The sequence below is a fragment of the Phyllopteryx taeniolatus genome, chromosome 11, assembly GCF_024500385.1.
Source record: "Phyllopteryx taeniolatus isolate TA_2022b chromosome 11, UOR_Ptae_1.2, whole genome shotgun sequence".
In the NCBI taxonomy this organism is placed as follows: domain Eukaryota; kingdom Metazoa; phylum Chordata; class Actinopteri; order Syngnathiformes; family Syngnathidae; genus Phyllopteryx; species Phyllopteryx taeniolatus.
In genome coordinates, this window is record NC_084512.1 from 15224149 (window position 1) to 15238397 (window position 14249).

At 39.8% G+C, this 14249-nt stretch overlaps 1 protein-coding gene across 30 annotated transcripts in view; it reads left to right on the forward strand.

The window, feature by feature from the left end:
- Window positions 1-14249, forward strand: part of dst (dystonin) — a 138307-nt gene that overhangs the window by 122676 nt on the left and 1382 nt on the right. For 13 of the 30 annotated variants that reach the window (XM_061789438.1, XM_061789416.1, XM_061789434.1 and 10 more), the window contains 14 exons: window positions 80-223; window positions 318-506; window positions 1695-1824; window positions 2014-2177; window positions 2334-2496; window positions 3625-3779; window positions 4244-4318; window positions 4470-4487; window positions 5439-5555; window positions 6618-6735; window positions 9280-9393; window positions 12162-12352; window positions 12567-12677; window positions 13052-13178. In XM_061789438.1, the coding sequence (XP_061645422.1) occupies window positions 80-223; window positions 318-506; window positions 1695-1824; window positions 2014-2177; window positions 2334-2496; window positions 3625-3779; window positions 4244-4318; window positions 4470-4487; window positions 5439-5555; window positions 6618-6735; window positions 9280-9393; window positions 12162-12352; window positions 12567-12677; window positions 13052-13178 (1816 nt within the window). The remainder of the gene's footprint in view (window positions 1-79; window positions 224-317; window positions 507-1694; window positions 1825-2013; window positions 2178-2333; window positions 2497-3624; window positions 3780-4243; window positions 4319-4469; window positions 4488-5438; window positions 5556-6617; window positions 6736-9279; window positions 9394-12161; window positions 12353-12566; window positions 12678-13051; window positions 13179-14249) is intronic. The other 17 variants (XM_061789432.1, XM_061789439.1, XM_061789446.1 and 14 more) reach the window with 12 other exon arrangements.

The following is a 14249-nucleotide window of genomic DNA, read 5'->3' on the forward strand; positions in this document are numbered from 1 at the left end:
ATTGGTGAAATTTTCATGTTTGTACTTTTTATATTATGGTTTTGTTGAAAATCTTAATGTGTTTCTGTCCTCTTTGAAGGAGTTCATAAAGAAACTGGAAGAAAAACGAGTTGCTTTGAATAAAGCCATCGGTCTGGGCGAAGCTATTCTGAGCATCTGCCATCCTGACTCCATTACAACCATCAAACACTGGAACACAATAATTAAAGCACGTTTTGAAGAGGTAGATGTTTACATGAAACAATGATATCTTGAAGAATTGGGGACTTTTTTGTGTGGTTTGTGCCACACAAAGAGTCATTACGTTGCTCTCGTAGGTACAAGCCTGGGCCAGGCAACACCAGCAACGACTGGCTGCAGCTCTGAGCGAGTTCTTAGCCACTCAGGACCTGCTGGAGAACCTGCTGACCTGGCTACAATGGGCTGAGTCTAACCTGAGTGACAAAGACAAGGAAGTCCTACCGCAGGAGATCCAGGAGGTCAAAAGTCTCATAGCAGAGCACCAGGTCAGGGAATCTTTTTCATTTGAGTTTGTTTTTCAAAGATGTAAAGATCTAACCAGTCAACTGGAATAGGCTCCAGCTCACCCTAATGAGGATAAGCAGTAGAGAAGATGGAGTGATGGAATTTTGTTTGGTTTTATTTTAACAGGAAGAGGTGCAACAATCAATCAATTAATCAATAACTAACTTATCAACGAAATCGACAACTATTTCGATAACCGATTAATCGTTTAGAGCCACTGTTTAACTTGTCCAAATCCTCTGATTTCAGCCTCTCAACAGTAAATATTCTCATATTTCTGTAGTCCTTCATGAAAACAGACTGGTTATCTTTTGTGTTTAATCAATATAAGACACTGGTTTTACTTTGGAAAAACATTATCAACATTTTTCCCCATTCTCCATTTTTCTGACATGTTTCGGACCAAACTAGTAATTGAATCATAATTAATTTATGGAAAAAAAAAAAATTCAGTTTGATCTATTAAAAAAATAATGGTTATTTGCAGCTGTAGTATGAATAATTTGTAATTGACATTTAGTTGAACCTGAAGCAGCCTCAGAAGTGTATATCAAATTATTAGACACTTCGTATTAATAAGTAACGAAGAAGTAGCTCTCAAGTTTAAAAAGGTTAGTGAGCTATTGCTTAAACTTTATTTGGTTTTGTTTAATCATTAAACAATACCAAATAAGCAACAATAATTGCTTCATAAACAATAAATGGAAAAAATGATTTAGCCGTAAACTTTAATGAAAAATACATTTTTAACTGATTATTTGATTAATGCGGCACGGTGGCCGACTGGTTAGAGCGTCAGTCTCACAGTTCTGAGGACCCGGGTTCAATCCCCGGCCCCGCCTGTGTGGAGTTTGCATGTTCTCCCCGTGCCTGCGTGGGTTTTCTCCGGGCACTCCGGTTTCCTCCCACATCCCAAAAACATGCATTAATTGGAGACTCTAAATTGCCCGTAGGCATGACTGTGAGTGCGAATGGTTGTTTGTTTCTATGTACCCTGCGATTGGCTGGCAACCAGTTCAGGGTGTACCCCGCCTCCTGCCCGATGACAGCTGGGATAGGCTCCAGCACGCCCGCGACCCTAGTGAGGACAAGCGGCTCAGAAAATGGATGGATGGATATTTGATTAATGAGAATTAACTGGAAGCATTTTTTGTTGCATCACCCTGTAGGCTTTTATGGAGGAAATGACCAGGAAGCAACCAGATGTTGACAAAATCACAAAGACGCACAAAAGGAAGGCTGCTTTGGAGCCTCAGATCCACTCTCAGATCCCCGTGCTGGACAAAGGAAGAGCTGGAAGTATGTGTCACACAATTAAGCCTTGCAAAGCACACAACCTGCGCCATCTGGCAAGTGATGAGTCATTGCAGAGTGACTCAATATCCTCACTGTGTTCACTTTAGCACCTGGAGTGATGTCATCACCGACTTACAACTGTTCTAAAAGATTTTCGATCCACTTTTGAAGGATTTTTCCTTTCGCTTCCAGGAAAACGTTCTCCCACTCAAACCATGTACGCATCAGCGACACAAGCACCCATTGAAACCAAGAACCCGCGAGTCAACCTACTGGTCAGTAAGTGGCAGCATGTGTGGCTGCTGGCCCTGGACAGGAGGAGGAAACTCAACGATGCTTTGGACAGATTGGAGGAGGTAAGGCCTATTCATTGTCATGTTGTGGTGGCTTGGATTAGGTGGTTGACTGGTTTCTTCACAAGTCGAAGGATGAAGATTTAATTGAAAAGTGTTATATACTGTACCATATGCAGTCTTTTTAAATAGCCACTTACATATGCTCTTTCTGTGCAGTTGAAAGAGTTTGCCAACTTCGACTTTGACGTGTGGCGGAAGCGCTACATGCGCTGGATGAACCACAAAAAGTCTCGCGTCATGGACTTCTTCCGGCGCATTGACAAAGATCAGGATGGCAAAGTTACAAGACAGGAGTTCATCGAGGGCATCCTGTCCTCCAGTAAGTGGATGCACTAAACATCATTGACTGCTTTCAGAGTTTCTCTCTATCCACTATACCCTATATAGTGTGTTCACCACTTTGTAGTGTTGTCCAAATGTGTAGTGAATATAGGCTATCCCCTATATAGTGCCCTCAATGTATCCCACAATTCATCTTGAAAAATAGTGAACAACGGTGGTCACTAGAAAATCAAATATATCCCACGATGGATTGCGCTAATACAGAAAAACGATTTTCCAGGTTGTTGTTTTATTTTCGTTACAAGACAAATTCATGAGTTGTGCATGAAAATATCTCTAATTTAAGTAGAGCAACACATCACAACACGGGTGGACATTAATTCATTCATTCATTTTCCGTACCGCTTATCCTCACTAAGATCGCGGGCGTGCCGGAGCCTATCCCAGTTGACTCTGGGCGAGAGGCGGGGTACACCAGACAATCGCAGTGCACAAATAAACAAACAACCATTCACACTCAACTTCACACCTATGGGCCATTTAGAGTCTTCAATTTACCTACGATGCATGTTTTGGGGATGTGGGAGGAAACCAGAGTACCCGGAGAAAACCCACGCAGGCACATGGAGAACATGCAAACTCCACACAGGTGAGGCCGGATTCGAACCTGGGTCCTCAGAACTTTGAGGCAGATGTGCTAACCAGTTGTGAGGCAGATGTATATTTATTTATTTGTATATATATTTTTTAAAAGAATATAATGTTATTATAATGTTTTTATTTATTTGTTACAGATGTCCCCCAGCTGATGTTGAGCTGGTCTGTTATAATTATGCAAAAGCAATGACGTAATTAATGGTGTCACTGAGTAGTGTCTGAAAATTATTTTTTTATTTGACTGCCAAGTCAACTATATTGTCCATTATATAAATATCCATATATAGTGATTAGGGAAATGAGGGAATGATTCGGAACTGACAAAACAAAATGAACATAATCAGTGTAAATATGTTGTTTGTATCACTGTAATTGCTCTAATTTTATTTTGTTCATTGACTATTTTTATTGTGAATGAAGCACCTTGTAACTTTTCTTCCCGAAGTGCTATACAAATAAAGTTATTATGATTATTATTATGTTAACACCTTTGGTGACGTACCCCCAGAATTCCCGACTAGTCGACTGGAAATGAGCGCCGTGGCAGACATATTTGACCGGGACGGTGACGGCTACATCGACTACTACGAGTTTGTTGCGGCTCTTCATCCCAACAAGGATGCCTACAAACCTCTTACAGATGCCGACAAGATTGAAGATGAGGTAACAACTTTTCTACTTAAATTAAATCCATATAATTATGTTTTATTGAACCTGTGGTGTTTAATACAAATAAATATTAACTGTGGAGGTAGGCTGCATACCAAAAATAGACTATTACTCTTCTTTTTTTTTTTTAACTTCTAATTTCTCATCTAAGGCCAAATGACTAAACTGCGCAGGTTCCAAGAAGTATATTTATTGCTTGCCAGAATTTGTGGGGCAAGCCTAGTAAAAAAAAAAAAAAAAAAAGAAAAACACACAGTCATGCTCTCTATACAACTTGGGTCACAAACTGAAAAATAAATAAATAAATAAACAATAACACTAATACCTACCAAAAAACATGGTGACTCTTTTTTTTTCACCACAGCGCCATCTGCTGGATATGGGCATTGGCTCATTTGCGTTTAACACAAACATCTCACTGTACAAAACCACACATGAATTGTTTTTTTCTTTTGTAGGTGACACGTCAAGTGGCCAAATGCAAATGTCCAAAACGGTTCCAAGTGGAGCAAATTGGTGCCAACAAGTACAGGGTGAGCAGAATTTAACCTACAAGACATGATATACATATATAAACTGAATACATTGATGGTACTTTGGTTCCTAAAGGAAGGATTGAGAACCCAAATTTTTATGTCCAATACTAACATGGAGTTTTCTTCTTATTGTTCTCCACACCACCAGTTTTACCTTGGAAACCAGGTACATATAAATGTTGTTTTCCTCCACTGTGCATATGTGCCTTTGCAAAATGGCCTTTTTATGCCCCATGTTTGCTTTCCAATTAACACTTTGCCTTGTTCCCTGGCTGGTGGTTGCATACTGGAACTCAGAAGTAGGAAAAAGAGCTATGAGAGTGAGAGAGAGATAAAAGCTAAAGATGTCATTGTATTGAATCTACAAAAAAATAGATGCCATAGAGGTTATTCATACTCCAAATCATTAGGAAATATAATGAATTAACACTTCTGTTTCTTATGAACTACAATAATGTTGCAGAATGAATTTGATCCAGGCCATGTTTCCTTATCGAAAAGTGTCAAACGAAAACAATTCCAACAAGCATTGTTTGTATTTGATTGTTAACTTCATTTACAAATATGTGAATTAAACCATTATATGGTTCATGGTGTTTAAGTTTCATACAAAAAAAACCCCAACTTTTAACAAGTTCGTTAACTTTAAAATGGGTCAATTTGACCCGCAATATGACAGGAGGGTTAAGCACCATGATTCACATAGGCCTACTTACTTTCTAGAAAATTGCTCAGAAAGTAGCACAGTCCACTTTTGAGTTTCAGTTGCTATACTGTTAATGTGCTAAATACCATTTCAGCCCATATTTCTATTGATTATTCATCTGCTGGCCACTTAGGAGAATTAAAGTGTATGTGCTTGCTATGGGCGCTTCAATTTCATGGGAACATTTTATCTCAACATTGGCTGGTGCTTTTTGAATTTCATGTTATTATTATTTTATTATGCCTTTCTTTAAAAACTAAACAATCGCATGTTTAAATGCAAAATTCATGACAGATGTGGGTCAAATTTTTGGGTTTTTGATGGGAGGTGTAATTGAGATGGGATAATGGAGTAGTGTTGTTCTGTGTTCATGTCTCACCAAACAATAAATTGAATTAACTCTTTTGACAGTTTGGTCTGGTTCACTGCTTACATGACTCCGTAGTCGGCGATGAGACAATAGCAAACAGAGAAAATCAAAATCTAAGCCCTCACCTGCACGTTGCAGTTTTGGAAAGCTGTATCCTGGTAAATGGTTATTCTTCAAGTGTTTCTTGTGCCTTTTCTTCAAGATTCATTACTCAATCTCCATCACCTTTAACGTATCTGATCACTAAAATCACCAGTGGCGTCGAATCATTCTGAGAATCATACAGATTGCAAGATTCTGTTCGTTCTGAGATAAGATATGCTAGTTTCAGGCACTTGGGGTCATCAGTGTTTGCTTATGTTTGAGTGTCCCACTGTGATGGATTTAGACATTAGAGATCGTTTGAACCATTCCTCATGTGTGTCGTTTGGCGCTAGCTGCCTTGGTTCTGCATCATATTCAACGCATCTTTGATTGTACTAATGGAGCGTGCAACATTGTGCTGGAGTCTCAAGAGTTTGCTGTCTGTTCGTCCATCTGATCCTGATCTGGACAGAAAGCATGCAGCTGTGGTCGTTTTGTCTTAATCACGTACTACACGCTCAAGGTCACATCCAAGTGCCTCGGTTGCTCCTCAGGTCCACCATAAGCACATCCGGCTCATTGCAAAGTCTGGTGTGAGCCCTTTGGCAGATGAAGGGGAATTATAGCACAACAGTACTCTCCTTTGGCGTAAACTGGTGTCTCTAAATAAAGATTCAACATGGAATGATGCCAGACAGGAAACAAAAAAAATCTTAAAATATGACATACTGTCCAAATATTGATCTTATGGTGATGAAATATAATCTGCCATCAGCAATACTGGCCCTGATCAATTACACACTAATGGAGGTAAAAGCAGTTGGACTGACCTTGGAATGTTTGTGTCTTTGAGACTGAAAAATTAATGTTGGTGTGTCCAAGTTTTGTTTGTGTAAAACCTTTGCAACACACAAAGGAAACAAGCTGTGATTCAAATAATTATTGATTCCAAAGTTCTGCATGGTTATGGATTTTAATTCACACCCTAAAAAGGGATGTCTATGTCAGACTCAGTGTGGTTTCCAGTGTTGCTCAGGTTGACAGCTGCAGTGTTCAAGTGGTGCTAGTTCACATATGCCATCTTTGTTTTCTCTTTCTTTTTAAATTCCTCCCCTCACCCCATCCTCTCATTGTAGTTTGGAGACTCGCAGCAGCTTCGCCTGGTGCGCATCCTGCGCAGCACTGTGATGGTACGTGTGGGCGGAGGCTGGATGGCCCTGGATGAGTTCCTGGTGAAGAACGACCCCTGTCGAGGTGAGTTTAAAAGTTCACTATTTAATGGCAGGGTGAACATTGTCACAAGCACTGTTTGACACATTTCCTCTATAATATCTTTGTAAGCGTCGAAGGTGGAAATAAAAGTTTCAGACATGTAAAGGGCAAATGGTACATGTTGTTCTGAAAAGAAGTGATAATGCACAGCAAAAACGTTAAACACTCACTGGCCTTAACATTAGGTACATCTGCAAATTCCAAATGAGTTGTCAAAAAAAAGAAAATAGCTGTTTTTTATTGACACTGTCAGAGAGATATTCATGCAAGAATATGTTTGTAATTATTGGTTGTTTTTATCAGTGGTGTAGAACTGCACTGCATCATGTTGACAGCAATTTCTAATATTTTTAACCTATGTAGCTAACGTGCACTTCTACAGCACTAACATTTGTATCAACAATCAAACATCCATCCATCCATTTTCTGTACCGCTTATCCACATAATGAAATTAATTTGTCTTCCCCAGTGTCAATTAAAACTGCATTAATAATCAGATTTTTTTTAAGATCTTGTATTAGATACATGTAGATGTACTTAATAAAAGTAGCCAGTGAGTGTGCAAATAATTGCATTTCTCAATCATTTGCATATTACACCACAAAACAGTATTGTAGTTCATAATTATTGTAATAATAAAATTCAGTTCAATTGAATTCATTTATTGATTTGTCCCCTGGAGGTAATTGAAGGCACACAGAGAAGCCAGCACAGACACAAAACAACATGAATTTAAACTAAAAAGCTCCGATTATGGATAAACAAATTAGAAAGAAAATAAATGAATCTGGCACAGTGGGCGACTGGTTAGCACATCTGCCTCACAGTTCTGAGGACCGGGGTTCAAATCCCGGCCCTGCCTGTGTGGAATTTGCATGTTCTCCCTGTGCCTCTGTGGGTTTTCTCTGGGCACTCCGGTTTCCTCCCACATCCCAAAAACATGCATGGTAGGTTGACTGAAGACTCTAAATTGCCCGTAGGTGTGAATGTGTGCGCAAATGGTTGTTTGTTTATATGTGACCTGCGATTGGCTGGCGACCAGTTCAGGGTGTACCCCGCCTCTAGCCAAAAGATAGCTGAGATAGGCTCCAGCACGCCCGCGACCCTAGTGAGGATAAAGCGGTACACAAAATGGATGGATAAATTAATCTAGAATATAACTTTAATATGTTAACAACCTTCAAATACAGTTAATTGCAGTTATATATGTTGTATATACATATTTTATATGTATATTTTTTTATTTATATATTTATTTTTATTTATATATATTTAAAAAAAAAAAATTATTCTAAGTGTACAGACTTCCATCTATTGTATTGTATCGTCTCAATACGATGTCAAATGAAATACTCAAAAAAAGTGATAAGAATGTTTGTTTGGGTTTAGCTTCACGGTTGGAGACTTAAAATATACACATACAATGCATATAAAAAGTCTACACACCCCTGTTCAAATGCGAGGTTTTTGGGATATAAACAAAAGAGACCAAGATAAATCATTTCAATTCTTTCCCACTTTGATTGACCATTTACCTGTACAACCAATTGAGAAAAAATATTTTAGAGAGGGTCACCGATGGTGTAGTGGTGCACTCGCCTGACTTTGGTGTAGGCAGCATGGGTTCAGTTCCCACTCAGTGACTGTGTCAATGTGAGTGGGAATGGTTGTCTGTGTATATATGTGCCCTGCGACTGACTGGCGACCGGTTCAGGGTGTAGTCCGCCTTCCGCCCGAAGTCAGCTGGGATAGGCTCCAGCGCCCCGCGACCCTAACCAGGATAAGCGGTGTTGAAAATGGATGGATGGATCTTTTAGAGAGGGAATTTAAAATAAAAGAAAATGAAAGGAAAGAAAAAAATGTGGCTGTTAGCACCCTCTTAGATCTGGAATTGTGGCTGTGTTCAGAATCAACCCATCACATTAAAACCCAGGTTAATTGGGAGTCAGCAGACAGCTGCCACCAGCCTCTCATTAAACCCATATAAAGTTCTGATGTTCTAGTTAGCGTTTACTGACATTTTTGTAGTCACATCTTACAGCACAAGCCATGGTCCGCCGCGAGCTTCCACAGCATTGGAGGCATCTGATTGTTAAAAGGTATCAGTCAGGAGAAGAGGACAAAATAATTTCCAAGGCATTAGATCTACCACAACATCACTAAAAGAACACCATATCTACAGTGAAGCATTGTGACGGCAGCATCATGCGTTGGGGCTGTATGTCTTCAGCTGGAGCTAGGGCCTTAGTCACAGTGAAGGGAATGATGAACAGTTTGAAATAGCAGTCACTGTGAGGCTTTTTCAATTGAGTTCTACAGAATATAGGTCACATTAATGGTGGAAAAAGTTTTAAAATAACTAAGTGATCTTGGTCTCTTTTATTGATGTCAGAAAAACCTGTCATTAGAACAGGGGTGTGCAGAGTTTTTATATCCAATGTGTACTTGCGAATGAGTATGCAAACGCCTCATGTTCTTTTCTTGTTTCTGTCCTCTTGCTCAACAACCTTCATCATTTCTTCTAGTTCATCACCACGGGAGCAAAATGTTGCGCTCGGAATCAAACTCTTCAATTACACAGTCTCCTATAGGTTGGCAAATCTCACACTTTCTCTCCCTGCTCCATGAACCCACCAGTGGTATGTCTGTCCGCACATCCCAGTGTGTGCTACTTGTGTTGGGCCCATGGGTGTGTGCAGGTGTACTGTATGTGAGCGCTCAGTGTGAAACTCCGCACTCGCTCACCTTGGTGTTCATGCATGTGATTGTTTTGTGTGGTCGCATCACCTACTAGGGCGTCTTCTCTCCTCATGGGCATGAAAGCAGACGGTCCTCGGCCGAGCTTCTTTTCACATTTTACGTCAATCAAACAAACAGGAAGTGGAAAACCGTGTGAAGGGTTGATGACAGTTGAAGACTTTTTTCTTTAGCATAAAAAAATGAAAAGCCTTGAAAAAAAACCACACTGTTTACTGACTTTGTTTGACAAGGTGGGTGCAACTGCATGCAACTCGCATCCAAGTTTGTTTTAACAATATTGGGGCAAGATTTTTGTTGTTGCGAGAATAGTTGGACACATTCATGTATACACTCACTGTGACTATTAGGGACACCCACCACAAATTCAGCTTTTTACAAAGGAAATAATGCTCAGTTTTGGGGCAAGGCAGGGCAAATTGACTGTATGTACAGGTGCTTCTCAATAAATATGAGAGAATATTTAAGAACATTTTATTCATTTCAGATTTTACTTTCAAAAAGTGTGACTCTCAGATGAATTAAACACAGGAGAAAACACTTTTCAAACGGTCAAATCCTACATAATTCTATATTAAAAATTATTCCTTCTTATGTAATTGGTGAATTTGGAGTATTTGTTTTCTGTAATAATAAAATATAAAATCATGATTTTTTTCATATGTAGTCTGTGCAGTGAATCTATCTATATAGTTTGATTTTCACTTTTTGACTTTAACTCCTGAAGAAAATTAAGTTTTCCACGAGATTGTAATTTATTGCGATGCATCGATAAATACCCCCGATTTAGCCCAGTTGCCCACAAGCAAATGAAATGTGCTTTGCAAACTAAGATTGAATATAATTAGGGATGTAACGATATCTCGGTTCGGTTTTATCACGGTATTAATCTCACGGTACGACAATTATTACGATATGTGGGAAAGCTCACGGTATTGCAAGAAGACTCACGATATTGCAGGAAGGTTGACGGTACAGGTGGGGCAAAGAGACGAAAGCAGGAGAACCGAAAACCTCTCTTTTTCTTGCTCTTTTTCTTTTTGACTCTTGCCGAGTCCTTCTCAATAGGTTTTAGTAGTTTCTGTCCATTTTTCCAGTTATCCAGTTTTTGTGAAAAAAGACAGCTTCAAATCATATATTACTGTGCACTTCTATCCTCGTCCATCCAATGTTTACATTAATATATTCGACATCCAAAAGAGTATTATTGCTGCAGCAATAATATATACTCACAATAACAAAACTGTCCATTGAGAAACTTTCGCTTCAATAATTTAACAATATTTACTGTATTGTCATAGTTTTTTAAAAATGTATAACATTAGAAATTGGATACCGCCTACTAACAGTGATTTCTTTGCTTGAACCAAATTCAAGTGAAGTCATAAACGCAGGAGCACTCTTAAAAGGCAAAATAATCCTTAGTTTCTTTTCCGCCGCTTAGTAATATTGTAGGATGATTTGTTTTTCTGAGCAGCCTCTGTAATGTTTTCATTTGAAATGTGGACACTTCATTTGAAGAGAGGGAAGATCCATTTTGGTATTGATATCTGTGGAGTGCACCTATTTCATGATTTCATTTTTGGGACTACTGTAATGTATTGGCGGAGGTATATGTGGAATAGGGGGAGTCGGAATGGTTATTCTCTCTCCTTTCACCCACGACTGTCGACTTGAGATAAACACTCACTCGTATACCACTAAAGAGTGCTGCTGTTACAATATGCTTAAATAATTTGGCGCGTCCTCACTTCGAGGCGGCCGCCACCGGCTGGGATGGAGCTTCGCGAAGTGGAGGTCCACGAGCAGCCGATGGCGGCCCGTGTGGCAGCGTTTGCTGGGACTGAGGACCTCGTGCCCAATCGATTACGACGCGACGCTCAGGCCGGTGACTCGGGGTACTGAGTTGTTTCTGCATCCCTCCCAATGCAGCCTTTTGGTCACGTGGGCCGGTCAACCAATCAGTATATTTTTCTGTGACGTAAACACATGGTCACATGGGTTAATACGCGTCCAATCGGGTGCGTTTATACTGTTAATAAGGAAGTGGAGCGCTGTGGTGTGGCTTTGTCTCGCCAGCCCAAAACTACATTTTACACACAACGGCTCACTATTTTATACCGAGAAAAAGAAAAACATGATGTTACTGAAGCACTTTTAATTTCGCGATATCGTGAAAATTGTTACATCCTCTATTTTTTTAAATGAAAACTATTAATTGGATGATTAAAAGAAGACAATAGTAGTGTGAAACTGCATACAGTACCGAAAGGCAGTTCTAATGTTTTGATTACTGTAACTTATTTAGCAACTTACAAGTCCAAGAAATACAGTATAAGATAAAGATACTCAGATTTGATCGACACGATTTAAATAGCGGGGTGTCCGGAAAAGCTAATGAAGTCTCCTGTGGGTGTATACGAATGTGTTACGTCACATGCAGAAGCTTCTTGTTATGTTAAGAAGGCAGCGTGGCCGCTGTTGCAGCACAGTGGAGATGTGTAACATGCGCATGACATTTGGTGTTGTTGGTCTCCATCTGTTCATCATCAAATCGTTGCCTTGTGAGATCTTTACCATCATCATCACTTGCGTATGAACACAGAGCCATGCAAATTTGCTCATTTGGAATGTGCTCTCTTTCTTGCAGCTAAAGGCAGGACCAACATGGAGCTGCGAGAAAAGTTCATGGTCCCCGAGGGCACCACGCAGGTAATGGCAAGCTTCCGCTACCGAGGCCGACGCTCTCGTCCCTCGTCGAGGGCGGCGTCGCCCAACAGGTCCGTGTCCAGCCAATGCTGCGTCTTCCCGTCCAACCCGGCAGTGAATAGCACTCCCAAGGTGAGAGGGGTGCGAGCTGTGTAGTTGTGCTGCCTCTCTGCTGCAAAATCATCCATCTTTGTCCATTTCAATCATATTTTGTTTTGCATTATGATGATGATCATCTGTAGTTTATTCACCCGTTTTGTTTATTACTCTTTCCCATCTCACGACTTGTGGTATTTGATTTGTCATTCCGTGTTTCTTTGTGTTGTTGATTGCCATTGTTCCCCAGACGTGCCAACACATAAGCCGCAATTATGATAAGCCATGGCTTACAAACAGCAAACCCGCCACTCCACTTAAATCATCTGACTCCTTCGGGAGCCCAGGTTCATCGTCAGAGGTATTGTCGCAGACATGACGTGCAGCGCTTCCTGATTTGACTCAACTGGAATCTGCTATATATTCCATATTTTAAATAATCTAAATATTAGTAAAACCACTTTCTAATCTGAAACTAAAGATTCCAGTTGCGTCTTTAATTGGGTCTTTGATTACTTATGATTTTGTTGCTTCCAGTATTCCACTTTGATCCAAACAGGTTCACTTGTGCATGAGTGACTATTAACTATTCTGTTTCAACAAGCAACACACTTATTAACAACATGGTTTCTGCTCTAATACCAAGTTTGTCCTCAAGGTTCCAACTAATTCTAATAATATAGATCGTTGGCAGTGAATAATAAATGAGTCTAGAATACACGTTGTCTTTTGCAGACGACACCAGTTCAAGGCAGCAAGTTGCGTCTTCCTGGCTACTTGTCGGGAAAAGGATTTCAGTCAGGCGACGAGGGAACGTTAATCAACGCTGCCGTGCTCAAAGCTCGGGGACAGGCGCTCGGCGGTGAGTGGTCGAAACTTTCTGGAACCTTCTGCTTGCTTTCGTTGACACAAATCTCATAACTGTGACGAGAAATATTGGAAGGTAATTGACGTGTATAAGTGTAACATAGCATAGTCTTTATTTCTGTATGTAGTGACCAAGGGCACTTATCTACTCAAGTGCAGAAGGGGGGGGGGGGGAGGGGGGTAATGTTTACAAAACCATTTTATTGATGATATTAAAAGACTGGAATGGACAAAATAAAAAGGACTATTATGGAAAAACGATCACTGTAACACTACAGACTGTCTCTACATAACATTGTTTACAACATAGGCTCAGTCTACACACGTTAATTCATCTCAGGGACTTTTTTTTATAGTGCTGCTTTTTCGGTTAGCGATAAACTTGGAATGGGCTTAGAAGGTAACTATTGTCCATGTGTGAACAATCACGGCTACATACTGAGATAGTTACAGTTACTATCTCTGAAAAAACAGGCCTCTGTTGGAGGGAGGCATTAGATAATGTTAGTGGAAGGCACCAGTTGTCTAATTGGGACACGGTCTATTAGAGGGGAGGGAACTCTTTGTAAAAATATGATATTTAAACAGCAGTTTATTGTCTTATATTAATTTTCACATTTTCTGTCATTGTTTCTCAATAAAGCCAACAGTTGATTTAATTCAAATTGAATCATACCCAAGCTGACTGTGTTGTAAGGTCAAATCAAAAGATTTAGACGTAACAATTTTCAACTCCATCAGATTTTCAGGATTGTTTTCTACACTCAACTCTGTTAGTTTTGATTGATGTGATCCAAGATGAACAGGGTTGTTTCTAGACCCCCTGGGTGCGCCAGGCAAAAAAGACCGCGGAGACCCCCAAAATAAAATAAAAAAACCTGGACGATGGCTATGCAAAGATATTGTTTATCAAATAATTGACATAACAAATAACTACCAACACTTAGAGCAAACATAAGAAAACAACAATATATTTGGTCAGCTTGTTTTAATATATTCATGCATATTGTGTGTGCCACAAACACTCAACATTTTGTTTAATGTAACATTTAGCCTATACCAGAAA